A 23,272-nucleotide genomic window follows, 5' to 3' on the forward strand; every position below is an offset into this window, starting at 1 on the left:
CGCTCGAGTAGAAACGAAAAGAAAAGAAAAGAAAAAAGGTAAGCGTTGAGAGGAGTGTTTTCCAATTGAAAAATTTGCCGTTTACTTTTTTCCAATTATTTGTTCGTCTCTCATTTCATTTTTTTTCAAAAATATCAAATTATTTTCTAATTAGATTTAAATATTGATTATCCATTGTAAACAATGGCTGAAGCAAGTAATGAAGAAAGTCTCTATCCAATTGCCGTGTTGATTGATGAACTACGAAATGAAGATGTTCAGGTACGACTTAATTCAATTCGAAAATTATCGACCATTGCATTAGCATTGGGTGTGGAACGTACCCGTACCGAATTGATTCAATTTTTGGCTGATACTATCTATGATGAAGATGAAGTTCTTGTTGCATTGGCCGAACAATTTGGTCAATTTACCAAGCTGGTTGGTGGGCCGGAATATGCTCACGTTCTTTTAGCACCGCTTGAAGGTCTTGCCATGGTCGAAGAAACGTTTGTTCGTGAAAAAGCTATCGAATCGCTTAGAATTGTTGCAAATGATCATTCCTCACATGATCTCGAAGAATATTTTGTTCCATTAGTAAAGCGTTTGGCTGATGGAGATTGGTTTACTTCTCGTTGCAGTGCATGTGGTTTATTCAGCGTTGTCTATCCACGTGTTTCTAATCAAGTTAAAGCCGAACTTCGAGCATGTTTTCGCCAACTTTGTGATGATGATACACCAATGGTACGCCGCAATGCAGCAAACAAATTGGGTGAATTTGCCGTCGTTTTGGAACCTGAATATGTTAAATCAGAAATCATACCATTGTGGTCAAAATTTTTAAACGATGATCAAGATTCAGTTCGTTTATTGGCAGTTGAAGATTCGATTGCTATTGCTGGTCTATTGAGTCATGAAGATATTGAAATGCATATGATACAATTTCTTAAACAAGCTTCTGAAGATAAATCATGGCGTGTTCGTTATATGGTTGCTGATAGATTTACTGACATACAAAATGTTGTTGGACCTGAAATTACCAAAAGTGAATTGGTACAAGCATTTCAAAATCTATTGAAAGATCCTGAAGCTGAAGTTCGTGCTGCTGCTGCACAAAAAGTAAAAGATTTTTGTCAAAATTTGCCGACTGATGCTAGAGAACAAATTATCATGACACAGATATTACCATGTATTAAAGAATTGGTTATCGATCCTAATCAACATGTTAAAACAGCATTGGCTGGTGTCATAATGGGCCTATCGCCAATAGTTGGTGAACAAAATACCATCGAACAATTGTTGCCAATTTTTCTATTAATGTTGAAAGATGAATGTCCTGAAGTACGTCTGAATGTTATTTCTAAATTGGATTGTGTGAATGAAGTTATCGGTGTACAACAATTAAGTCAATCATTGTTACCGGCTATCGTTGAATTGGCTGAAGATAGTAAATGGCGTGTTCGATTAGCCATTATTCAATATATGCCTCTATTAGCAGGACAACTTGGTGTGGAATTTTTCGAAGAAAAACTTAATTCACTTTGTATGGGTTGGTTAATTGATCAAGTTTTTGCTATTCGAGAAGCTGCAACATTAAATCTAAAAAAATTGGTCGAAAAATTCGGACCTGAATGGGCACAAAAAACGGTCATACCAAAAATATTATCAATGGCAACCGATCCAAATTATCTTCATCGTATGACTTTTCTTTTCAGTATCAATGTTTTGGCTTCAGTCTGTGGACCAGATATTATAATTGTAAGTTTTTAATATAGAAAAAAATTGATAAAATTTTAATCAAATTTAATCTAGAAATCAATGTTGCCAACCGTCTTACGTTTGAGTACCGATTCAGTACCAAACGTTCGATTCAATGTAGCCAAAACATTGAAAGTATTGGCAGCCGAATTAGATAGGAAGTAAGTTTTTTTCTATGGATTTTTTTTAGAAATTTTTTTAAAAATATTTCTTTTTTGTATGTTTTTTATTAGTGTGATTCAAAGTCAAATTAAACCATGTTTGGAAAAATTGATAAACGATACTGATAATGATGTTCGTTATTATGCTGATGAAGGACTTCGTTCATTATAAATCTGATTTTATGGCAAAAAAAAAAAACAATTGCAACATTTTTTTTCTAAAAGGAATTATTTAAAATTTAAAATTACATTTACACACATACACACCATTTATAATAAGAATCGGAAACTAAATTTTAGATTATGTACATATCTCGTTTGAAAATACAATCAAAAAAAAAAAAAAAAAAAAAGGCAGTGACCAATAAATTTACAAATTTCCCTTATTATTAGTGAACATGGTTTTTTCTCTATCTCTCACCAACCAAGAAAACATAACTAATTTATTAATTCATTTATTATTGAATTTAGTTACAAGGAATTTATTTGATTTTACAAGTTACAAAAAAATAATCATTTTTTTTTCTCCATTTTAAACGAAATAAAATTGTTGAAAAATTTAAATAACAGGTGGCGACACTGAATTCAGAAAAAAATTCAAAATTTTTATAACTTTTGTCTTTTTTTGAAAAAAATTAATTTATAAATCAAAATAATTAAAAATATTTTGTTTTTAAGAGGCCCAATAAAAGGAGCATTTCGTACAGGTATCATCATAATTAAATCATATTATATCTTGGTTTAGGTAGATTTTCTTCTTTACAATTATCCTGATCAACAAAATGTAATGGTAATGTATCATAGATTCCATTTTGATAGAAAATATCCAATAAAAAATCAACATATGATTTTGATAAAGGTGTTGTCGGTGATCTTGTGTAAATATTACCGATTCCTTGAAAAAATTGAAATAAATGATTGATTGATTGATCGATTGAAAAGGGAAGAAAATTTGGATTAATTTGGATTATAGTGTTTTTCAAACAAACAAAAAAAAAAAATTTTTGTTATTGTTTTTTGTTTACCTTGGTGACCATTATCCGATGTTGGTGAACAGCTATAGATTACTGCCACACCTAAATTACCATCGTAATAGATTAGATGTGTATCGAAACGGACGCCATCTTTTTTTGTTTTGAAAATGATGATAAATAATTTTTTTAAAAAAGATTTTTATAGTGTTAATCAGAATAAATCCAAACAAAAAACAAGCAAACTTACTTGCTAATGTACTAGTCCATGTTGTCGGATCATTTGGCCATACTTCTGTGGTTGCATTCTGACGAAACCATTCACCCGTTCTAAAATATTTCATATTTTTGTTTTTGTTTAATTTAGAAATGTTTACAAATATTTTTTGTTGATCGATTGTTGCTTACCGATTATTTTGTAAATTATCCATAATAAATATATTATTATTACCTTGATCAATATAATCGATCCATGCACATTTAAAAAATGGTTCACCTTGTCGTACACGACTTCGATACCGTTTAAACCATATACCTTCATACTGAAAGGGTGGAAAGGAAAGAATTTAATCATCATATGTTTTTGGATACCTGGATTATTGAATACCTGTTTGAATGTATAATAACCATTTCTGGCTGGTCTTGTTTGTGGACATTCTCCTTCTTTTACTTGTCCATCATTCAATATGATTGATGTTTGTGGCCTATATAGAATAGTAGCACGATCATTGAATAAATTTTTTGTATTCAATCGATTATACGATAATGATGATGGCTTTAAAAAATTTCGATTGAAAATTGAAGACGATATTATTGAAGATGATAATAACTGATTTTGTTGATTTGTTGATTGTTGAATAACTTGATAAGAATTTCTTATCTGTCCCATTATCATATCTATCATTATGAACAGATAAAATAATAAAATTTTGAATTTAACAAATGAAATCATCATTATCATGTTTGGAAATTTAAAACAACTTTTTGGAAAGAAAATTGAATCGCCAGAGAAATCGTTCGAATCGTTAGGCATTTTTATTTATAAAAAACAACGAAACTTGACAATGAATAAGCAACCAAGAGAGAAAAGATCCAATAAAGATTTCTTTCAAGATTTCATAATGATGACATTTGATTTTTTCCATCAAGAAAATCAAAAATCAATCAATAATTTTATAAAATCAATAAGGTCATTCCTCATGATTATCCTCAAACAAACAAAATGATCCTAATAAATGATCCATATTGTTTCAAATCAATCAATCAATTTGAATGTGACAAATGGATAATACCTGTAATTTTTTTTCTGTAAATCTTGCCTAATATCATCATGACATGATATGAACAACCAAAAACGAGACAGACAGAAGATCCTCAAGGTGAATTATTTTACGAAAAATAAAACTAACTTTTTTTTGTCCAACTTGTGATTCAAGACAAAATCCAAAACATTTTTTTTTGTTATTATTATACTTGAAAATGTCATAAATCAATTCTTATTTGTTTGTTTCTGATGATGGTAAGATAAATTTCTTTTTTTTTATCGATAGAATTGCTAAGAGAAACAAAAATGATGATAAGTGTAGCAAAGAAAGAAACGGTAAATTTTTGTTGGATTTCAATATTTGCAATATGATACAAGTGTTTACTGTGTTTACCACCTTCCTTTTTTTCTGCAATGTTGGTTATTTGTTTTACATTTTGATTACAATCCGGGTAATCAACAAAATAAAATGAAATAAAATTCCAAATTTTTTGATAAAATTATCAATCGACAAAGAGTGACAGAAATGAGAAAATGTAACGTTTTTTTTTGCTAGTTGGCTGGTCGCTTAGCTAATTTGATTAGTTTAGTTTGGTAACCAAAAAATTGTTGCCTGGGTGTTACATTTGGTTTTTCTATTTTCAACAAAAAAAAACAAACATTTTATTTTTGTTTTGTTTTGTTTGTTTGAACTAATGAAGATCATTGTAAATATTTTTTTAAAAATCGAATTACTGATGATTGATTGATTGTGTATAGTAGGTGTAATCGTGGAAGAAGAAAAAAACGGAAATAATCTGAAATTATTGAATTTCTTTTTTTCAATGATGATTCCCAGCAAAACAGAGAGAAACGATGTCTGTCGACGATTTCCTGATTAGAAGAAAAAAAAATTTGTTATGACTTTTTTTCTATGGCTTTACTCATCATCATCATCATCATCTCGATGAGATTTAGAGGGAATCATGATTTTTTTTTTTTTTTTTTTTTTTGGTCTCTGGTATCGATGTGTAATTCTTTCTTTTAATACTTTTTTTTGTTGGTGCTGCTTGACAATCGTTGATTTCTCTCACTTACACACACACACAGGTTGCAATTCAAATGTTTCAAAAACCAAGCATCCGTTAAATTATCAATATGGCTTTCCACCTCTCTCTCACTTTAGCTATCTCAATTTGTTTGTTATGATTCAACATTATCATTGATAATAATATTTGTCAACTTTATTCAATTGGTTGACATGGTGATCGGTATTTCCATCATCATCACTACCACCACTTGATCATTTTCATTATATGGACATACAAAGAGAAATGGAAAAAATTAATGGAAAAACAAATCTTTGTGGATTTTTTTTTTTGGTTCCTAATCTTATCACATCTTTTTTTCTGGGATGATGATGATGTTGATTATTTGATTGGCCTATGCTTCCTTTTTTTTTGTTTCCCAATGATCATCATTGTCAATCATCATTCTTTACTGCAAGTATAGGCAACGGTTTTATAAAAAAATTTTTTTGGATTTCATTTTTTTTATGAGTCGCACCTTGTTTTGAATTCCCGTTTTTTTCTGTTTTTCTGTTTTGTTTTGTTTGATTGTTTCAAACAAATGATTGTTGTTTGTGATTTTTTTCTGTTGTTTTGTTGTTTCATTGATTGAAAAAAATATTCATAATGTTTTCAAATCAAATTAAATTTCTGAATTTATTCATTTTATTATCATCATTGATCATAATCGATCAATCATGGTGTCAACAATATTCAGTTCCACCTGGTATGACAAGAATAAGAAATAAACATGCATATATGGCTGATAAAGGTTTAATGGTACAATTTGCTCAGGATTGTATCCAAAAACGTTATTCAAATTTACCAAATTCAAGACCATCAAGTCATAGTATGGAAACATTAATCGATTATATTGAACGTTTAGAAGATTGGCTTTCAAATACAACCGATCCAATATTGTCGAAATTTAAAAATCCTGATGATATTGCTCGATTAATTTTACATAGGTAATTTTTTTTAATGTTTAACTAAAGGGAAAACTTGTTTTTTTTCTTCAAATACTGAATTCTATTTTTCTAAATTTAAATAATCAATTTAGATTTCATTTGGATGATATTGATTTTGGTGAATTTGAATATTCACCAAATGTTCAAAAACGTTCAGAAATTGATACAAAAATTCTTGGTACTAGTAATCTAGTTGAAATGGATTATTATTTTCCTGATTCAATTTATAATCAAGAAGAACTTTGTACAATGTTGTATATGTTTTCACATATTTTTCTTAACACTACCAATAATGGACAAATGAACAATCGTTATCGTAGAGGTGTATATGTTTTTAATCAACAGAATGATAATAGTGTAATGACTGGAAATAATTTTGCACAAAACAATCAATATCCAATACAGGAAAAAGGTGTCGTAACATTTCGACAAAACATTAATGAAGCAATAGCACCAGCAAAAGTATTGATCGGTATTTTATCTGGTCTAACGAAAAATCCAGTTACCAATGGCAAAGATATTGCACCGTCATTAACTGTTGATGTTTCATTCATTGATCCTTTTCTTGCTACCACTTTAGCTAATATGCCCGGTACAGCCGTATTTTATCAATCACAAACAAATCAAAAATTTGATGAAAAACTTATTTTCGGTGTTAACGGTGAATGGATAGATGGAACCTGTTGTAAACATTATTCTATTAAAGATTCAATTGCTTCATTGGAAAAATTACGATTCTCGAATCGTGGTTCATTGGCACAAGTTCGTGGTGCACTTGATGGCTATGTTATTGGAAAACATTTACGAAAATTTGATTCAACTAGAATGAGATTAAGTAATATACTTCGATCTTATTATTCGGTTCCACATTCAAGAAGTGGTAAAAATCAAGATCTTGGCATTAGCTATTGTGATCGTGGTAATGAAAAACCACAACAAAATGATTTAAGCAATGAAATCAATACTTATAGTATAATTTATTCAGCATTACAAGACATGCAAGAAATGAATGTTCAAGCCAATTCATTTGCAAGTGTTTTGGATAAAGCATCACAAACACAAAGTAAATTTGATTATTTATTAATTGAAATAACCATAATTGATTTGATTTTTCCCACTAAATTAATTTAGCGGATATTTGTCGTACAAGACCAACAACTTTAGATCAAAATGCACCTTGTGAAACACCATCAGATTTAATTTTTGTTATCGATCCTAAACAAGAAAATTTCAATAAAACTGCTCTGATTGTTGATGATATTGTAACGAAAATCAATAAAATTGGTCGATATGCTGGTACAGTTTCAGTTTTTGTTAATTCAAATAGTAATAAAAATTTGGTTCAATTACCATCCGGTCCTGGTGGTTGGCCATTATCGGCATTGATATTCAATTCAACAAATATTGGTCTTGTATCCTGTTCATTTCGTCAAGATAGTAAGATAAATTTTTTTGTTTGTTTGTTTGTTCGATGTTAACTTTTAATTTTTAACTTTATATTTTCTTCAATTAAGATTTAATGTTTTCTGCTCAAAATAGTTTTGGAAAATTTTTCAAAGAATTAAATCAAACTATTTCCAATTATCGATATTGGAATGGTAAACGAAAATCATTAAATGATCAAGCATCAATCAATGTTATTATTATTGATTATGATACACTTAAATTACCAACTGATTCAAAAGAATTGGATGATTATAATTGGTATAAAGATTCACTTAAATATGATAATCGTGATGTTCGTTATTTAGTCATTTCAAATGATCAGAAAAATTTCATTGATATTCTTAATGATAAAACAAAAGATATGGTCGGCCCAACACAAACACAAATTGGTATGAATTTTGATAAAAGTATTTGTGAAAATCCAGCACAAATTATCTATGATAAATGCTATGAAAAACCATCACAAAATTCAATAATGGAAAAATATATTAGTCCTGGTTATAAACAACAATGGGCAATGTATCCAGAATATTTTCTCAAAAGTTATGATATTGAATTTAAGGTTTGTTTAATTATTTTCTTTGATTCAATTTTTTCTAATTTCTAATGATTTCATAATCGATCAAAAGGTTCGTGCTGTTGATGGTGCAATTAGATATTGTTTTGATCGTGAATTTCCACCACGTGAACGTAATGAATATTGTAAAGATTTAGCAGCCGGATCTGAAGAAACAATTCGATGGAGTAATCCATGTAAAGATCGAAATGTACGATCGTGTGATCCATTTTATTTTACTTTATGGGGTAAAGAACGATCATCATCATTACCATGTAAAGAAATTGCCTGCCAATCAATGGATCAAATTAAATTTCAAATCATACATACTGGTATTTCATGTAGTTCATCAATGAAATTGGTTTCAATGTTTTTATTACAAATTGTCTGCCTATTATTTGTTTATCAAAGATTTAATAATTTTGCCTGAAATTCATTCATAAATAATCTTTTCAACAAACACTAACCCAAAACATTTTCTATTTGTTCTTCAAACATTTTTTCATTTTTCTTCAAATCTCATTTTTTTCATATAAATAAATGAAACATTGATTTTTTTAAACTACTCTAAACATATATGATTTTAAACAGAAAAATTAAATTAATTAAAAAAAATAAATAATAATTTACAGACAAACATAATGATCTTATTGTTGTTGTTGTATTGTATTGTTCGAAGACTGGTAAACTCTCTCTCCCATGGTGAGATCTCTTGACATCTTTTTTTCCTTCTTCTGAATTGTTACATTCACCATATTTTGTTATATGGTGAATCATTCATCATCAAACATGATCGATTGTAAATGACCAGTGAAAGAAGAAGAACAAGCGGAAAACATCGATTAATTCAGAACATTGAATAACAATAGATTTGTTTTTTTATTGGAAAAACAATTGTGATCGGTTTATAAAAAAACTTGTGGTAAAAAATAAGAATGATAAAAAAAAGAAATTGGCAGCAGGTATACTTTAAGAGGAAACAAATTCAAGTTAACCATTCATAATAGCTTTAACAAATGTTTCATAATTGATTCGTCCTTCATCATCGATCATTGTTGAATCGATTAATTGTTCAACTTCATCTTCGGTTAGTTTTTCACCTAATGCCGTTAGTAGATGACGAAGATCAGCCGAACCAATTGTACCGGATCCATCAGTATCAAAATGTCGTAAACCTTCAACAATATCATCAAATGAATAACGATCTTTATTTTTAGCGATTTGTTGATAAATTGGCATAAAAATTTCGAATGTTATACGTTGATCTTTTTGTTGTGAACGTAATGGTTCACAACAACGATTTATATCGGATTCGGTTGGATTTTGTCCCATTGCACGTAATACTTCACCAATTTGATCAATATCAATACAATAATCACCTTTTGTATCGAAAATTTGAAATATTTCTTCCAATTGACCTTGATCAAATTGTTTATTGTTGTTTGGAGTTAGACCCATGATAGTAGACAAAAAACCGAGAAAATAATAATAATTTCTGTAGAAAAAGTTTAAATTTTATTTAAAAAACAAACAAACATTTAATTTAATTAAAAAACATACCAAAGTAATTAGATTTTTTTTTGTTGGAAACAATGATTTTTCTTCAGACGAAAAAATTTCAATTTTGGAAAGCAAACAAGTTGATCAATTGATTGATTGATTGACAAATGAATGAATGAATGTTTAAAATGGAAATGTAAAATGCATTCAAAATGATAAATGTTTGTGTACAAAATCAAGTATGCATTTTTGTTGTTGCTTTTGACGGATGATTATTTCATTACACTGGTGTTATGAATGTCCTATATGTTTATTATTATTCACTCTGGCTGAAAGGATGTCCAAAAAATACAGGATGTTTTGTTTTTTGGCAACGAAAATCACGAACAAAATTAGTTGTTTTGGCTGACGTTATCGAAAGTGGATATCAAAGAACAACTGAATTCAACGAATTCAGAATATATAGTCAGTTTTTTTTTACTTTTGGAAAGTGATCATAATCACAATGTTTTTTTTTGTTGTTGTTTTTAGTTGATAATTTTGGTTGGCTATGCAACAACTTTAATGATGATGAAGATCGTTTTCTCTTTCTTTTTTTGCAATATTTGTAATCAAAACACTTGGGAAAAAAAGGTTTCCATGAGAATTATGATTAATTTTTTTTTCTTTGTTTGTGTAAATATATGTCATCACCTTGTTTTCTGTTTTGTTTTGTTTGTTCTGTAAATTCAACAAGTTGCAATCATCATCATTATCATCATATCGCGCCCATTTTATTTTGTTGTGAAATTTCCCAGATAAAATGAATCTTTAACGATAGATGTCGTTGATGTTTGAAAACCACGTGACAATAAAAAAAAATCGAATGTTTTTAAACTTTGAAAGAATTTTTTTTGTAAATTAATAAACTTTGATTCATGGATTGTCCATTATATTTTGAAGTAATAGCTAAATGTAAAAAAACTCGTGCACGTGTCGGTAATCTTCGTTTAAAATCTACCAGTGAATTTGGTAAAGATGTTGAAATTGAAACACCAATTTTTATGCCCGTTGGTACAAGTGGTGCAATGAAATCTGTAATGCCCATTGAATTAGAACAAATTGGTTGTCGTTTAATGTTATGTAATACATATCATTTAGCTTCACAACCCGGTGAAGATATTGTCAATGAAATTGGTCATGGTGGTTGTCATGGTTTTATTCGTTGGCCACATGCTATTCTAACTGATTCCGGTGGTTTTCAAATGGTTTCGCTCAATAAACTTATGTCGATCAATGAAGATGGTGTTCGATTTGAATCACCTTATAATGAAGGTGAAATATTTCTATCACCTGAAGGATGTATGCAAATACAACATAAACTTGGTTCGAACATTATAATGCAATTGGATGATGTTGTTTCAGCAGTTGCACAAGATGATAAACGTTTTGAAGAGGCATTATATCGTTCGATTCGTTGGTATGATCGTGCTCGTAAATATCATCATCAAACTGGTCGTGATAAATTACAAAATCTTTATCCAATCATTCAAGGTGGTCTAGATGAATCATTTCGACGAATATCGGTTAGAGAGATTGTTGCACGTGATCCACCCGGTATTGCAATCGGTGGTCTAAGCGGTGGCGAAGCTAAAGAAGATTTTATCAAAATGGTAGCTATTAGTACGGAAAATTTATCCGATTCAAAACCCAGATATTTAATGGGTGTGGGATATGCTGTCGATATGATGTTATGTGTTGCACTTGGATGTGATCAATTTGATTGTGTTTATCCAACACGAACTGCAAGATTCGGTACGGCATTAATCGGTTTAGGTAAACAATTAAATCTATCTAATCAACGTTACCTAACAGATCAATCACCAGTTGATCAAGATTGTGATTGTTCTACATGTTTATCATTAAATCGAAGCTATCTTTGTCGATTGTTTCGTAGTAAAAATCCAACCGCTTGTCAATTATTAACCGTTCATAATCTAAGATTTCAGATGCGTTTTATGGAAATGATTCGTTTAGCAATTAAAGAACAACGATTTGAACAATTTATTATTGATACACTTTATTATAATATTGGTAAAAATTATAATGATTATCCTGAATGGATTCGAATTGCATTAGATATTCTTCAAATTGATTTAATTAATTTGTAAATAATAATAAAAAAAAATTATTTTTTAAAAAAATTTAGACTAAAATTTAGCTTGATAATGATTGATTTTTTAAATCAGAATATTGATTATTATAAACATTTTTGTTACTAAGAGTATTATTCATATCACTACGTGATAATATTTCATCATCCGAATCATAATCATCATTATCGTTTGGATTAACGATTCCAATTTGTAAACGATTTCTTGATATTGATGTTTGTGATCGAATTCTTCTTAATGCATCGTATAGATAATCACCCGGGCAATTAGTTGATCGCATATCACGATGACCACGTAAACGATAAAATTGATCAAGTACACGCTGTTCAACACCACAATCTAATAAATGTGTTAGAGCACGTAATGCCCGTGTACTTGGTGTTTGAATATCATAATCACCAATAAATGCAATACCTAATGAACGATCATTCCATTGTTCAGTATGATAACCTTGTGAATCCCAACCAACACCTTCATAAATATCACCTTGATTATTGATTAAAAAATTCCATGGTATATCGGGAAATTGTTTTTCATGTTGATAATATGATTGCATACGACGAAGACGTTGTCGACATTGTTCCAATGACCAACATCGATCCTCATCATCACCCGTATGATGAACGATAACATAATCAACACGAACTGGCATACGATATGCACGTTTGATTGGTGGTAATGCTCCCCAATCTTCACGTGTGACCATAAATCGATTACAATAGTCTCTCACTAATAATTTTTTTTTATAGTCAATCAATGATCAATGATTCGATTAAAATTGAATACTGATAACTTACTTCCACGATTTGGTAGAAAATCATTGTCAACAGGGATAATAGCCGATTCTGCTGCTGCTGATGCTACCGGAAATCTTCGATTATAATCACTATCCATATTACAAATATCATCTCCATAACAACAAATATGATCAGATGAAGTGAGACATAAATTTCGAACAGCTGATAATGATCGACAACATCTACGTGGCATACATTCACCATAAATTCCATTGTTGGATGTACGACGACAAGCTAAATTATCTATAAATCTATCCAAAATTTGTCCATTTATAATGTTAATGAACAAATATGGTAAAATTATCGACAAACAATTTGGCAACAGCATTTTCCTATACAAAAAACAAAAAACATCTATGATATGATAATATCTTCTAATCAAACAATGATCATTTTAATTTATACTAATTGGAAAATTATTGGTTTTCCGTAACATTTTTTTTCTCCATTTCCTGTATAGGCTTTATGATAGTTTTTTGTTGTTGTTGTTGGTTGTACTCCATTTTGTCGCTCCATAATGTCAACAAACTATCCAAATTAATATGATTGATAAAATGTCGTTGCCATGTATAACGAAAAAAAATTCCAAAAAAAAAAAATTTCTGGGTCAATTTTTTTCATAATTTCAAATATCCGTTCGTTTTTTTCACAATACGCACAATAGTAAAGGTAGTTTTCTTCTGGAAAAAAATTTCTTTTTTCACAAACCTTTGATATATGGAATATTATTATTCAATTCCTGAATGTCAATGTTATCAATCAACCAAAATAAATCGATTGATTTCATTTGCTAATATAAATCAATATATAATCAATTTAGTTATCATTTGAATACTTTTTTCAAACATCATAAATTTTTTTTTTGTTTTGAAAAATGGCATCATTCTGTACATTGATAAATTATACATTTGTAATAATTATCGTTATAATGGCTTTTGATGATAATAATAATCATTTTGTAAATGGAATGAATATTCCATTTACCAATGTTGACATTTCACGAATACCAGAACTTTTACCAGCAGTACCAAAAATGTTACCATACGTGATGCCATCCTTACCATCCATACCATCCATACCATCCATATCGGATATTGGTGATAAAGTGGTTTCAACAGTAGTCAAACCAGTTTCCAAAAAAGTTTCGAATAAAGTGGTCGAAAAAATAACGGATAAAGTGACCCGTAATATGTCCGAAGAAATGGCTGAAATGGTAAAATCTCTTATCAAAACAATAGTGGATTTTGTTATGAACTATTTTCAAGAAAAAATGTAAAATTTTTTTTTACTTCGATCTTGAAAATTGCATAAAAATAAAATTTGACATTTATTTAAAGCATTTTTCTCAGTTTGAAATAACATTTATTGGATGTATTTTATGAAATAAAAATTAAAAAAATGATGTTTTGAAATGTTGAATGATTTTATTATTTATCAACTAACGTTTTCCACCACGAAATCCGCCACGAAAACCACCGCCACCACGTCCTCGATTTCCTCCGCTAAAACTTCCACCACGTCCACCACCTCGTCCTCCAAAACTACCGCCTCGGCCACCACCACGATTACCGAAACTGCCGCCACGTCCACCACCTCCTCGTCCCCCAAAACTACCGCCTCGATTTCCGCCACCACGTCCTCCTCCACGGCCACCACCTCTACTTGATCCGCCTCTTTTACCACCACCACCAGGTGGACCCAAAAAACGACTTAATGGCAATAATTTTTGAGGATCAATATAAAATTTGGAATCAACTTTAAACGAATTGGCAAAAAAATTTTCCATCAATTCCACGGAAACATAATAATTTTTTATCGAGCCAAAAATTTCATCAACTTTTCCAATACGATGTTTATCTTGAGTGTATATTGGTGCGTTGAAAAATGGAACATCTTCTATATCAGATTTGATGACCAATTGATTTAGACAAGGATGAGTATAATGGCCAAATTCGACAACTTGTTCTGGCGGGCCATCATCTTGACCACGGCCACCAAATCTTCCTCCACCACGGTTGCCGCCTCGACCAAATCCACCACCACCACCACCTCTTCCTCTATTAAAGCCACCGCCACCACCACCTCTTCCACCGCCACGAAATCCCATGACACAATTGATTGATTAAATTAATTAAATTTTTCAAAAAAATGAAAACAAAATTCAAATAATAATAATAACAGATTCAAACACGTGTATTCTTGGAATACATTGTTTTTGAACGATTCTTATCAATTCAATTTACCCTAATATCACAAATTTCAAGTGCTTTGCCGAAGTAAAAAGCCTAAACCATTGTTTGAGTTGAGTATGATTGTTAATGAAAGGTCCATAATCATCATCGATTCAACTTATTCTACATGAATGTTTTTAGGGTTCAATTGTCCATTGTCTATCGTTTTGTTTGATAAACGGCTATTCTTATTTGCGATTGTTTGGAATATTTTTTTTATGATAAAAAGTGTTATAATAAATCCGGTAAATTTATTGAATTCATAAGTCATCATATTGTTTAATTTTGTTATTATTTTATTAGTCAAAATTTTTCCAACAGCTAATATGATGATGGGCGGTGGTGGTGGCCCGCTCGGTCCAGGTTTACCTGGATTGTTACCACCAGGTATGGGCGAAATGCCTCCACACCCTCTTGGTCCTGGACCACCGCCTGGACATCCTGGTAGTATTCCTGGAATGCAGTCACATGGACCACCACCTGGAATGGGAAATTTTGGTAATCATCGTTCTGGTGGTGGACAAATGTCACAAGGTGGACCACCACAATCTCACAATACATCACAATCTTCATCACATTCATCTTCACATCATCATGGACAATCACAAAGTCGCCAATCAACATCATCATCAAGTGAACGTGATCGTAAACCAAATTATCGTTGTATTATAACATTATCCGGTCATAATAAGGCTGTATCATCGGTAAAATTTTCTCATAATGGTGATTGGCTTGCATCAAGTTCGGCAGATAAAATGATCAAAATATGGAATGTTAGCGATGGTAAATTCGAAAAAACAATTGTCGGTCATAAATTAGGTGTCAATGATGTTTCATGGAGTTCGGATTCACGTTTACTTATTTCGGCATCCGATGATAAAACATTGAAAATATGGGAAAATGCTACTGTAAGTTTTTGTTGAGAAAAAGAGTTTTTTTTCTGATTTCAATTTCATTCGAATAGGGAAAATGTTTGAAAACATTGAAAGGACATAGTAATTATGTTTTTTGCGCCAATTTTAATCCTCAATCCAATCTTATTGTATCTGGATCGGTATGTAATATTTTTGATAATGTTTATTATTTTGAATAATTTTTTGTTTCTTTTGGTCAATAAAGTTTGATGAATCAGTTCGTATTTGGGATGTTAAAACTGGAAAATGTTTGAAAACATTACCAGCACATTCGGATCCTGTATCGGCTGTTCATTTTAATCGTGATGGTACATTAATTGCATCAAGTTCATATGATGGACTTTGTCGTATTTGGGATACTAGTTCAGGACAATGTTTAAAAACATTAATCGATGATGATAATCCACCTGTTTCATTTGTAAAATTTTCACCAAATGGTAAATATATTTTGGCTGCAACATTGGATAATACATTGAAATTATGGGATTATTCAAAAGGAAAGGTTAGTGTTATGAATTTTTTTCTACCAAAAAATATTTATCATTTTTTTCAAAGTGTTTGAAAACTTATACAGGACATAAGAATGAAAAATATTGTATTTTTGCAAATTTTTCCGTTACTGGTGGCAAGGTTTGTTGTTTTTTCGAAATTTTCTTCAGAAATTCATTTTTATTCTTGATTTTTTCCTTAGTGGATTGTATCCGGTTCAGAAGATAATATGGTTTATATTTGGAATTTACAAACAAAAGAAATTGTACAAAAATTAGCTGGCCATAATGATGTTGTACTTTGTACTGCATGTCATCCATCCGAAAATATTATTGCATCAGCATCATTGGAAAATGATAAAACAATTAAACTATGGAGAAGCGATTATTAAAGTTTAAAAAAATTCAAAAAAAAATTCACACTTTAATCAAAAATAAAACAAACAAACTTATCAATGACATAGATTTTTTTTCCTTTTAGCAAGAAAAATGATTTTCATTTTTTCATAATTCACATGCAAAAATTTTTTTTTTAATAATAATGATCTCTGTTTATTTTGTCCATCAATATTTACATTTCATCAGTAAAAGGAAATTTTATGATAATAATAAAAAATTATATTAAAAAATTTCACATAACATTCATAATTTGTAAAAATAATGTTGTAGTTATAAATATAATACTAATTATAGTATTATATTGAATATAAGTAGAATCGATAAATGAAAAACCAATTGTTTGATGCTCAATCAAATCTAATGTTGAAAGTATTTTTAATTTATATTGAAATAATAATATTTTGGATTGATAAATAGCCAGAATATTTTGATAATATTTATAACAATTAAATATTTTTTGAAATAATCTTGAAACAGCTAAACATAATGATAAAACAATAATAGCCGGATAAATACAAACTAAAATAAAAAATATGGATGTTGAAAGTGATGATGTATTCAATGTAACAAATAAAAGATGACTAAATAATGATAAATAAATAATAAATAAATAGCTTAAATAATAACGAAAATAATCATTTGATAATCGTATTTCGGTAAATAAATTTGATTGTCGTCGAAAATGATTAATAAATTTATACGAATTTCTAATGATTTTTGATCTGGATTTGATATGAATCAATTGTTTAATATTTGTATAAAGTTTAAAATTAAAAATCATAACAATCATAGCAAAATGTACATATAAATTTGATGCATATAATGAACCCCAATAATTCCAAATAATAAATATGATTATAAAACAAATTAAATGTAAATAATAAAATAGATATGAATAATTGAATAGATGAAAATTATTATGATATGGATTGATTGGAAATAATGTTCCAATAAGTGATAATAAATTTCCAAACAATGCAGTTAAAATGAATAGATTTTGTATTATAAATAATAGTTTAATTATTTTAATCAGAATATTCATTGATTTATAATCAATTTCCATAAAATGATGATTATTATGATTTTGTTGTAATTTTTTTAAATTTTTTTGATTTTTTTCATTACATTCGAATGGATTATAAATTTGTTGACAATATGATATCATTAGTCGGAAAAAATAATGATTTTTTTTCGATAAAAATAACCAACCACAATAATATAAATGTTCGATAACAAAATGAAGACAAGCAATTTCAGGTGGTAATCGTTTTAATTGAACCAGATGAAATATTGATCCTAACCATGTACACCATTCACTATTATCATCAACAATCAAAACAATAATGGATCGTAAAATAAATATACCGAAAATAATGATCGGAAGTAATGTAAAAATTATCTGTTCATTATTTTTCGATTGATCATTATTGGAATTTAAATGTTTTTTCAATTCGATTTTGGTTAATCGATTCATTGGTTGTTTTAATTCAATTGGTCGTACTGCTTTGAAAAATGAACGATTAAAAAATTGATGAATTCGATAGATTTCCCATGTTAAAGGATTTGATTTTTTCTTCAAACAATCAAACCATTTTTTAATGATTTCAAAAGACATTTTTTTATTCTTGTTTTTTTGCAGAAAAAACGCTAGTCAAGACTGTGACGATATTTAATAAAAAGCAACAGAAATTTATTTTTGACAGAACAAAAAAGAACAAAATAATTTAATGATTTATGATTTCAATTGAAATTTTACATTTCATTAGAACTGGGGTTTTTTTCATGGTTCATCATGAAAGAAATCAAAAAAAAATTCACATGAAATTCATTGAGGAATATCGTGATGAACCATTTTTTTGAAAAAGTGAAAAGATCAATATTTTTTTTCATATAACGATTTATATTCTTCTTTTGTTACATTACATCATAAATTTTAAGAAAAAGTGTTGCTGTAAAATAAATAATAGTTACAATTGTACCATATTGAATATATGTTTGATCTAAAAATGAAAATCCAATTGAACGACTTTCAATTAAATTTATTGTCGTTATTAAACGTAATTTATTTCGGTAATTAATACGAAATTGATAACGACTCATTAATGAATGATAATATTTATGACAATCAAAAATTTGTTGAAATAATCGAGCGATTATGAAACAAAGTGATAAAACAATAAATGCAGGATATAATGATAGTATACCGAAAAATAACCAATTTGTTGAAAATATTGTTGATTTTAATGTAACAAATCATAATTGACAAAACAATGATGTATAAATAAGAAACAGATAGCTAATATAATGACTAAAATATTTATTCATAAGATTAATTTCTGTAAAAAAATTTGATTGTTGTTTACGATTTTTCATTAAATTTCTAATCAAATTTATTTGATCATATTTTTTTGTTTTATTTTTCAATTGTTTTTGATTAAAACGATTTTTAAATTCCATAATAATACATACAATGATTAGATATAGATAATATTGTGATGCATATGTTAAACCTAAATGATTCCAATATGCAACAAATATTAATATACTATATAAATGTATATTATAAAGAAAATATGAATAATAAAATAGATGAAAATTATTTTCATTCGGATCAATCATTGAATATGTTAATATACCCAATAATAATATTGATATTGGTGATATTATTTCAATTAAACATTGTATACTATATAACCATTTTAATAATTTTGATAAAAATGATAATGATTCTGGATCCATTTCCATTTGTAAATGATTTTGATCATTATGATTGTATTTATTTTGAATAAATAATCGTAAACGATTATAATTTTCATTAATATTCAAACAAGGATTATAAATTTGTTGACAATAAGACATCATTAGACGGAAAAAAATTTGATTTTCCAACGAACCAAACAGACGACAACAATAATAAATATGTTCAAGAACATAATGTAAACCGACAATTTCTGGTGGTTGACGTTTTAAACCGATAAGCTTGAATAATGATCCTATCCATGTACACCAAACACTATTATCATCGATAATCAATGCAATAATTGTTCGTACAATAAATATACCGAATATGAACAATGGTAAAATAGTAAAAATTATCTGTTCATTTTGTATTGGTTGTTGTCGAATTGATTTTAAATATTCATTTAAATCTTTTTTGGTTAAACGATTGATTGGTCGATTTAATGGTATTTCAATTGGTTTGATTGCTTTGAAAAATCTTTGATTTAAAAATTTATAAATTCTATTGATTTCAATATTAGATGGATCGGATTTTCTCTTTAACCAATCGAACCATTTTTTTATGATTTCAAACGATGACATTTTTTAAGATTTTGTTTTCTGTTTTGTTGTTCACTTGATGAATGAATGAATGAAAAATGTGAAAACAACAAAATGGAGGATCCATAATTCATTTTTTTCTTCAGAAAAAAATTTCTTCGAATGTCAAAATTGATTTTCATTTTGTGAATCACAAGTTACTTTAATTAGAGGAGAGAAATAAAGTGTACGATTCGAATCGATTAATCAATTTTTTTTCTCGGTTGGTCTTTTATTCATTGACAGAATCTTGAATTTGAAGGAATTTTTGACAATTTCAATTTTTCAATAACTGCATTACTTTAATAATTTGAAAGAATAATGTTGCCGTTATATAAATAATTGTTAATAATGTACCATATTGTATATAGGTTTGATCTAAGAATGAAAAACCAACCGTACGACTTTCAATCAATGTTACCGTAGTCATTATACGTAATTTATTTCGATAATTTATTTGTAAATTTGTTCGTCCCATTAATGAATAATAATATTTATGATGATCAAATATTTTCTGAAACAATCGGGCGATTACCAAACAAAGTGACAGTACAACAAATACCGGATATAATGATAGGCCACCAAAAAATAACCAACTTGATGAAAATATTGGTGATTTCCATGTTACATATAATAATTGACAAAATAGTGATGTATAAATAAGAAATAGATATGAAATATAATAACGAAAATATCTATTGATTAAATCAATTTCATTGAAAAGATTTGATTGTTGTTTACGATGATCATATAATGATTTGATTGAATTCGATCGAATAAATGAATGATGAAATGATTTTTTATTTTGTCGATGTTTAAATTCCATAATAAAACATATGAATATTAGATAAAGATGTGGTTGCGAAGCGAATAATAATCCCCAATAATTCCAAATGGATAAAAATATAGCAAAAATTACAACATGTAATTTATATAATAAATATGAATAATTGAATAGATGAAAATTATTCAAACATGGATCGACTGATAAAATTATTATGATTGTTAATATTAATACCATTGTTGGTGATATTATTTCAAGAAAACAATGACTATGATAATGCCATTTAAATAGTTTGGCCAAAAATCTTATTGATTTATAATCAATTTCCATTAATAATTTGGATTTTGAATAAACATTTTGATCATTATTATTATTATAAAATAAACATTTTAATCGTTGAAAATTTTCATCATCATTCAAACAAGGATCATAAATCTGATGACAATATGTAAGAATTATACGAAAAAGACAGATATTTTTGTTTAATAATAATAACCAAATTAATAGGCAAAAATTTTCGATAACAATATGTAAGCCAACCATTTCAGGTTGTCGACGATTTAAATTCAATAAATGAAACATTGATAATAACCATGTACGCCAATAACTATCATCATTAACGATCAATACGATCAAAGATCGTGTTATGGATAAAATAAATATCAAAATTGGAATTAATAGGAAAATTTTTTGATCACGTTTAAACAATTTTAGTTGAAATAGTTGTTGTTGATAATATTTTTGAATTATTGATTTAGTTATTCGATGAATAATTATCGGAAAATCAGATAATTGTTGTTGATGAATTGGTGGTACTGCTTTTAAAAATGGTGCATTAATCAAAAAATAAATTTTATTGAATGAAAAATTTTCAATAAATTTTCTTTTGATTCGAATGATTTTATCAAACATTTTTGAATGTTTTTTTTTAAAGAGTTTTGAGCTTCAATCCGGATGAAAACAAACAAATTTGATATGTTTAGGTCGAAATAGAATCGAATATTCTTTCACTTCAATATGACAATTTTTGAAAAATATTTTTCTCAAAAAATAAACTTTATTTTTTTTTCACATTCATTATCATCATGATTATGAAAATGTCTGATAAATTCCATTTATAACAAAAAAATAAAAATAAAAAGTTTTGTTTGTTTGTCATCAATAATAATAATAATGTTGTTTTTGTTTTTATCAAAAAAAACAAAATATTAATAATTTATAATCGATATCGATATTTAATGAAAACGATTTATAACTTTTATTTTTCTTCTCTTCTTAAAATTTGATTCGTTAAGGAAAAAAAATAAACGTTTTCATCATTAATTTTTTTCCCATAATCAATAATTCCATTATCATTAAAAAATTTGAATGTTTTTTTTTGTCATTTCAAAAAATAAAAATAAAAATCGCGGTTTCAAAAAAAAAAAATTGATACAAATAAAATCCAAAAAAAGTATTGGAAAGTAGCAGCATTGATATGGTAGTAGCAATAACAACTGTTAACAATACTGCTAGCATTCGAATGTTTTTGTATTTTTAGTTTCGGATTTACCGTATTTTCACGAAATAAAAGAAAAAGAAATGAAAAAAAAGATGCGTGCGTGTTATATAAATTGGGTTGACATTTTTGTTTTTCAAATCACAAGTCATTGAATAAATTTTTTACAAAAGAATTGAACAAAAAAACAACGTCTAAAAGGAATATATCTTTATGTGCACTCAGAAAAATCGATCCCCTTTTTTGGGGCAAAAATTAAGCTCCGCCTTTTTTGGTCGTTGTTAACTTCTTTGAGCGCATGTTCACATATATTCCCGTAAACTTTCTTTATTCTTGAAATTGTATATTTCGGGAATATTTTCTTTCCATAACCATAAACCACATTCAATAAAATTAATAACAAACTAATGAGAATAAGAAAAAAGATGTTTATTTATTGTTATAAAAAAATAAATTTTTCGTTATGGATTAAGTACAAACAATCAAGCATTTTGAATTAATCAATTTTGATTAAAAAAAAGATTTTGGGGTAGATTTCTCCATATATTCGTATGTAGATCTTGCATAGCTAATGTTTGCATTGTGTTATTGCACCCAATGTATTTGATTCTGATTCTTGTTATTTTGAAATTCACGATTTTTAATTCAGTCCGTACAATCATATATTTACAATAGATCATCCAATAGATGTTTGAGGTTCCACTTTCTCTCATTTCACAAGTTCTTCTTCGTCATGCATGGGCCAATCTGGGTAGATAATAATAATAGTACTGAAGACATTTCGCCAATGGCATTTGTATCATAATGACAGATTCAAGAAAATACAATCTAAAATCAAAATTACAAAAAGAATCGGTAAGAAAAATTGAGACTTAGAAAAATTGAACTTTCCTGGACAAATGCATCTTGGAAAATTTCGAAACCAATTCAGAAGTTGATTTGCTCATCAATTTGCTCGACTTATGACCGTTATATGGCGAAACTTTGATTCAAATTTTGTCCTTATGTAATGATAAACTTTCATGTTTAATCCATAATGAT

At 28.2% G+C, this 23,272-nt stretch overlaps 8 protein-coding genes across 9 annotated transcripts; 4 read left to right on the forward strand and 4 right to left on the reverse strand.

Moving 5' to 3' along the window:
* Nucleotides 1-19: 19 nt before the first annotated feature.
* Pp2A-29B (Protein phosphatase PP2A regulatory subunit A) lies at nucleotides 20-2,465 on the forward strand. Its single transcript, XM_027348906.2, has 4 exons — nucleotides 20-38; nucleotides 155-1,737; nucleotides 1,792-1,898; nucleotides 1,971-2,465. Exons 2-4 carry the CDS (start codon nucleotides 184-186, stop codon nucleotides 2,068-2,070), a joined length of 1,761 nt encoding a protein of 586 aa, XP_027204707.1. The 5' UTR covers nucleotides 20-38; nucleotides 155-183; the 3' UTR covers nucleotides 2,071-2,465.
* Nucleotides 2,137-4,240, reverse strand: LOC113798362 (uncharacterized). Of its 2 annotated transcripts, XM_075824795.1 has the most exons (6): nucleotides 4,162-4,240; nucleotides 3,477-3,766; nucleotides 3,278-3,411; nucleotides 3,120-3,199; nucleotides 2,924-3,022; nucleotides 2,137-2,793 (listed from the first exon to the last, which is right to left on the reverse strand). In XM_075824795.1, exons 1-6 carry the CDS (start codon nucleotides 4,199-4,201, stop codon nucleotides 2,618-2,620), a joined length of 819 nt encoding a protein of 272 aa, XP_075680910.1. In that variant the 5' UTR covers nucleotides 4,202-4,240; the 3' UTR covers nucleotides 2,137-2,617. The 2 variants fall into 2 exon arrangements, with proteins under 2 accessions (XP_075680910.1, XP_027204683.2); XM_027348882.2 differs by lacking the exon at nucleotides 4,162-4,240 and having other exon boundaries at nucleotides 3,477-3,864.
* Nucleotides 4,241-5,560: 1,320 nt separating this feature from the next.
* LOC113798363 (uncharacterized) lies at nucleotides 5,561-8,711 on the forward strand. Its single transcript, XM_027348883.2, has 5 exons — nucleotides 5,561-6,147; nucleotides 6,240-7,210; nucleotides 7,279-7,584; nucleotides 7,662-8,155; nucleotides 8,223-8,711. The coding sequence occupies exons 1-5, from the start codon at nucleotides 5,807-5,809 to the stop codon at nucleotides 8,577-8,579; spliced, it is 2,469 nt and encodes an 822-aa protein (XP_027204684.2). The 5' UTR covers nucleotides 5,561-5,806; the 3' UTR covers nucleotides 8,580-8,711.
* A 284-nt stretch (nucleotides 8,712-8,995) lies between these two features.
* Nucleotides 8,996-10,214, reverse strand: LOC113791983 (myosin-2 essential light chain-like). The gene is made up of 2 exons (XM_027341847.2): nucleotides 9,710-10,214; nucleotides 8,996-9,644 (listed from the first exon to the last, which is right to left on the reverse strand). Exon 2 carries the CDS (start codon nucleotides 9,605-9,607, stop codon nucleotides 9,140-9,142), a length of 468 nt encoding a protein of 155 aa, XP_027197648.1. The 5' UTR covers nucleotides 9,608-9,644; nucleotides 9,710-10,214; the 3' UTR covers nucleotides 8,996-9,139.
* A 230-nt stretch (nucleotides 10,215-10,444) lies between these two features.
* On the forward strand, nucleotides 10,445-11,826 carry Tgt (tRNA-guanine transglycosylase). Its single transcript, XM_027341739.2, has one exon. The coding sequence runs from the start codon at nucleotides 10,567-10,569 to the stop codon at nucleotides 11,797-11,799; it is 1,233 nt and encodes a 410-aa protein (XP_027197540.1). The 5' UTR covers nucleotides 10,445-10,566; the 3' UTR covers nucleotides 11,800-11,826.
* On the reverse strand, nucleotides 11,669-12,960 carry LOC113791919 (peptidoglycan recognition protein 4-like). The gene is made up of 2 exons (XM_027341773.2): nucleotides 12,600-12,960; nucleotides 11,669-12,531 (listed from the first exon to the last, which is right to left on the reverse strand). The coding sequence occupies exons 1-2, from the start codon at nucleotides 12,925-12,927 to the stop codon at nucleotides 11,846-11,848; spliced, it is 1,014 nt and encodes a 337-aa protein (XP_027197574.2). The 5' UTR covers nucleotides 12,928-12,960; the 3' UTR covers nucleotides 11,669-11,845.
* A 942-nt stretch (nucleotides 12,961-13,902) lies between these two features.
* Gar1 (Gar1 ribonucleoprotein) lies at nucleotides 13,903-14,814 on the reverse strand. Its single transcript, XM_027341835.2, has one exon. The coding sequence runs from the start codon at nucleotides 14,704-14,706 to the stop codon at nucleotides 14,038-14,040; it is 669 nt and encodes a 222-aa protein (XP_027197636.1). The 5' UTR covers nucleotides 14,707-14,814; the 3' UTR covers nucleotides 13,903-14,037.
* A 130-nt stretch (nucleotides 14,815-14,944) lies between these two features.
* LOC113791897 (WD repeat-containing protein 5-like) lies at nucleotides 14,945-17,045 on the forward strand. Its single transcript, XM_027341751.2, has 6 exons — nucleotides 14,945-15,075; nucleotides 15,134-15,738; nucleotides 15,795-15,884; nucleotides 15,950-16,246; nucleotides 16,300-16,374; nucleotides 16,436-17,045. The coding sequence occupies exons 2-6, from the start codon at nucleotides 15,157-15,159 to the stop codon at nucleotides 16,622-16,624; spliced, it is 1,233 nt and encodes a 410-aa protein (XP_027197552.1). The 5' UTR covers nucleotides 14,945-15,075; nucleotides 15,134-15,156; the 3' UTR covers nucleotides 16,625-17,045.
* Nucleotides 17,046-23,272: the final 6,227 nt, after the last annotated feature.

This window comes from Dermatophagoides pteronyssinus, unplaced genomic scaffold (assembly GCF_027571235.1).
Source record: "Dermatophagoides pteronyssinus isolate colony J.1.1.1.1 unplaced genomic scaffold, Derpt_VIB-CSIC_2022.12 sq0002, whole genome shotgun sequence".
In the NCBI taxonomy this organism is placed as follows: domain Eukaryota; kingdom Metazoa; phylum Arthropoda; class Arachnida; order Sarcoptiformes; family Pyroglyphidae; genus Dermatophagoides; species Dermatophagoides pteronyssinus.

What these genes read in the sequence shown, in the direction of transcription:
- LOC113798363 (XM_027348883.2), top strand. Translation starts at nt 5,807, where the DNA reads ATGTTTTCAAATCAAATTAAATTTCTGAATTTATTCATTTTATTATCA. An exon ending in TAAAGCATCACAAACACAAA is followed by an intron (nt 7,211 to 7,278) that starts GTAAATTTGATT and finishes AAATTAATTTAG; the next exon opens with CGGATATTTGTCGTACAAGA. An exon ending in CTGTTCATTTCGTCAAGATA is followed by an intron (nt 7,585 to 7,661) that starts GTAAGATAAATT and finishes TCTTCAATTAAG; the next exon opens with ATTTAATGTTTTCTGCTCAA.
- LOC113791919 (XM_027341773.2), bottom strand. Translation starts at nt 12,927, where the DNA reads ATGCTGTTGCCAAATTGTTTGTCGATAATTTTACCATATTTGTTCATT. An exon ending in TTTTCTACCAAATCGTGGAA is followed by an intron (nt 12,532 to 12,599) that starts GTAAGTTATCAG and finishes AAAAATTATTAG; the next exon opens with TGAGAGACTATTGTAATCGA.
- Tgt (XM_027341739.2), top strand. Translation starts at nt 10,567, where the DNA reads ATGGATTGTCCATTATATTTTGAAGTAATAGCTAAATGTAAAAAAACT.
- Pp2A-29B (XM_027348906.2), top strand. Translation starts at nt 184, where the DNA reads ATGGCTGAAGCAAGTAATGAAGAAAGTCTCTATCCAATTGCCGTGTTG. An exon ending in GTGGACCAGATATTATAATT is followed by an intron (nt 1,738 to 1,791) that starts GTAAGTTTTTAA and finishes AATTTAATCTAG; the next exon opens with AAATCAATGTTGCCAACCGT. An exon ending in GCAGCCGAATTAGATAGGAA is followed by an intron (nt 1,899 to 1,970) that starts GTAAGTTTTTTT and finishes GTTTTTTATTAG; the next exon opens with TGTGATTCAAAGTCAAATTA.
- Gar1 (XM_027341835.2), bottom strand. Translation starts at nt 14,706, where the DNA reads ATGGGATTTCGTGGCGGTGGAAGAGGTGGTGGTGGCGGTGGCTTTAAT.
- LOC113791897 (XM_027341751.2), top strand. Translation starts at nt 15,157, where the DNA reads ATGATGATGGGCGGTGGTGGTGGCCCGCTCGGTCCAGGTTTACCTGGA. An exon ending in AAATATGGGAAAATGCTACT is followed by an intron (nt 15,739 to 15,794) that starts GTAAGTTTTTGT and finishes TCATTCGAATAG; the next exon opens with GGAAAATGTTTGAAAACATT. An exon ending in ATCTTATTGTATCTGGATCG is followed by an intron (nt 15,885 to 15,949) that starts GTATGTAATATT and finishes TGGTCAATAAAG; the next exon opens with TTTGATGAATCAGTTCGTAT.
- LOC113798362 (XM_027348882.2), bottom strand. Translation starts at nt 3,830, where the DNA reads ATGATAATGATGATTTCATTTGTTAAATTCAAAATTTTATTATTTTAT. An exon ending in GTTATTATACATTCAAACAG is followed by an intron (nt 3,412 to 3,476) that starts GTATTCAATAAT and finishes CCACCCTTTCAG; the next exon opens with TATGAAGGTATATGGTTTAA. An exon ending in GATAATTTACAAAATAATCG is followed by an intron (nt 3,200 to 3,277) that starts GTAAGCAACAAT and finishes GAAATATTTTAG; the next exon opens with AACGGGTGAATGGTTTCGTC.
- LOC113791983 (XM_027341847.2), bottom strand. Translation starts at nt 9,607, where the DNA reads ATGGGTCTAACTCCAAACAACAATAAACAATTTGATCAAGGTCAATTG.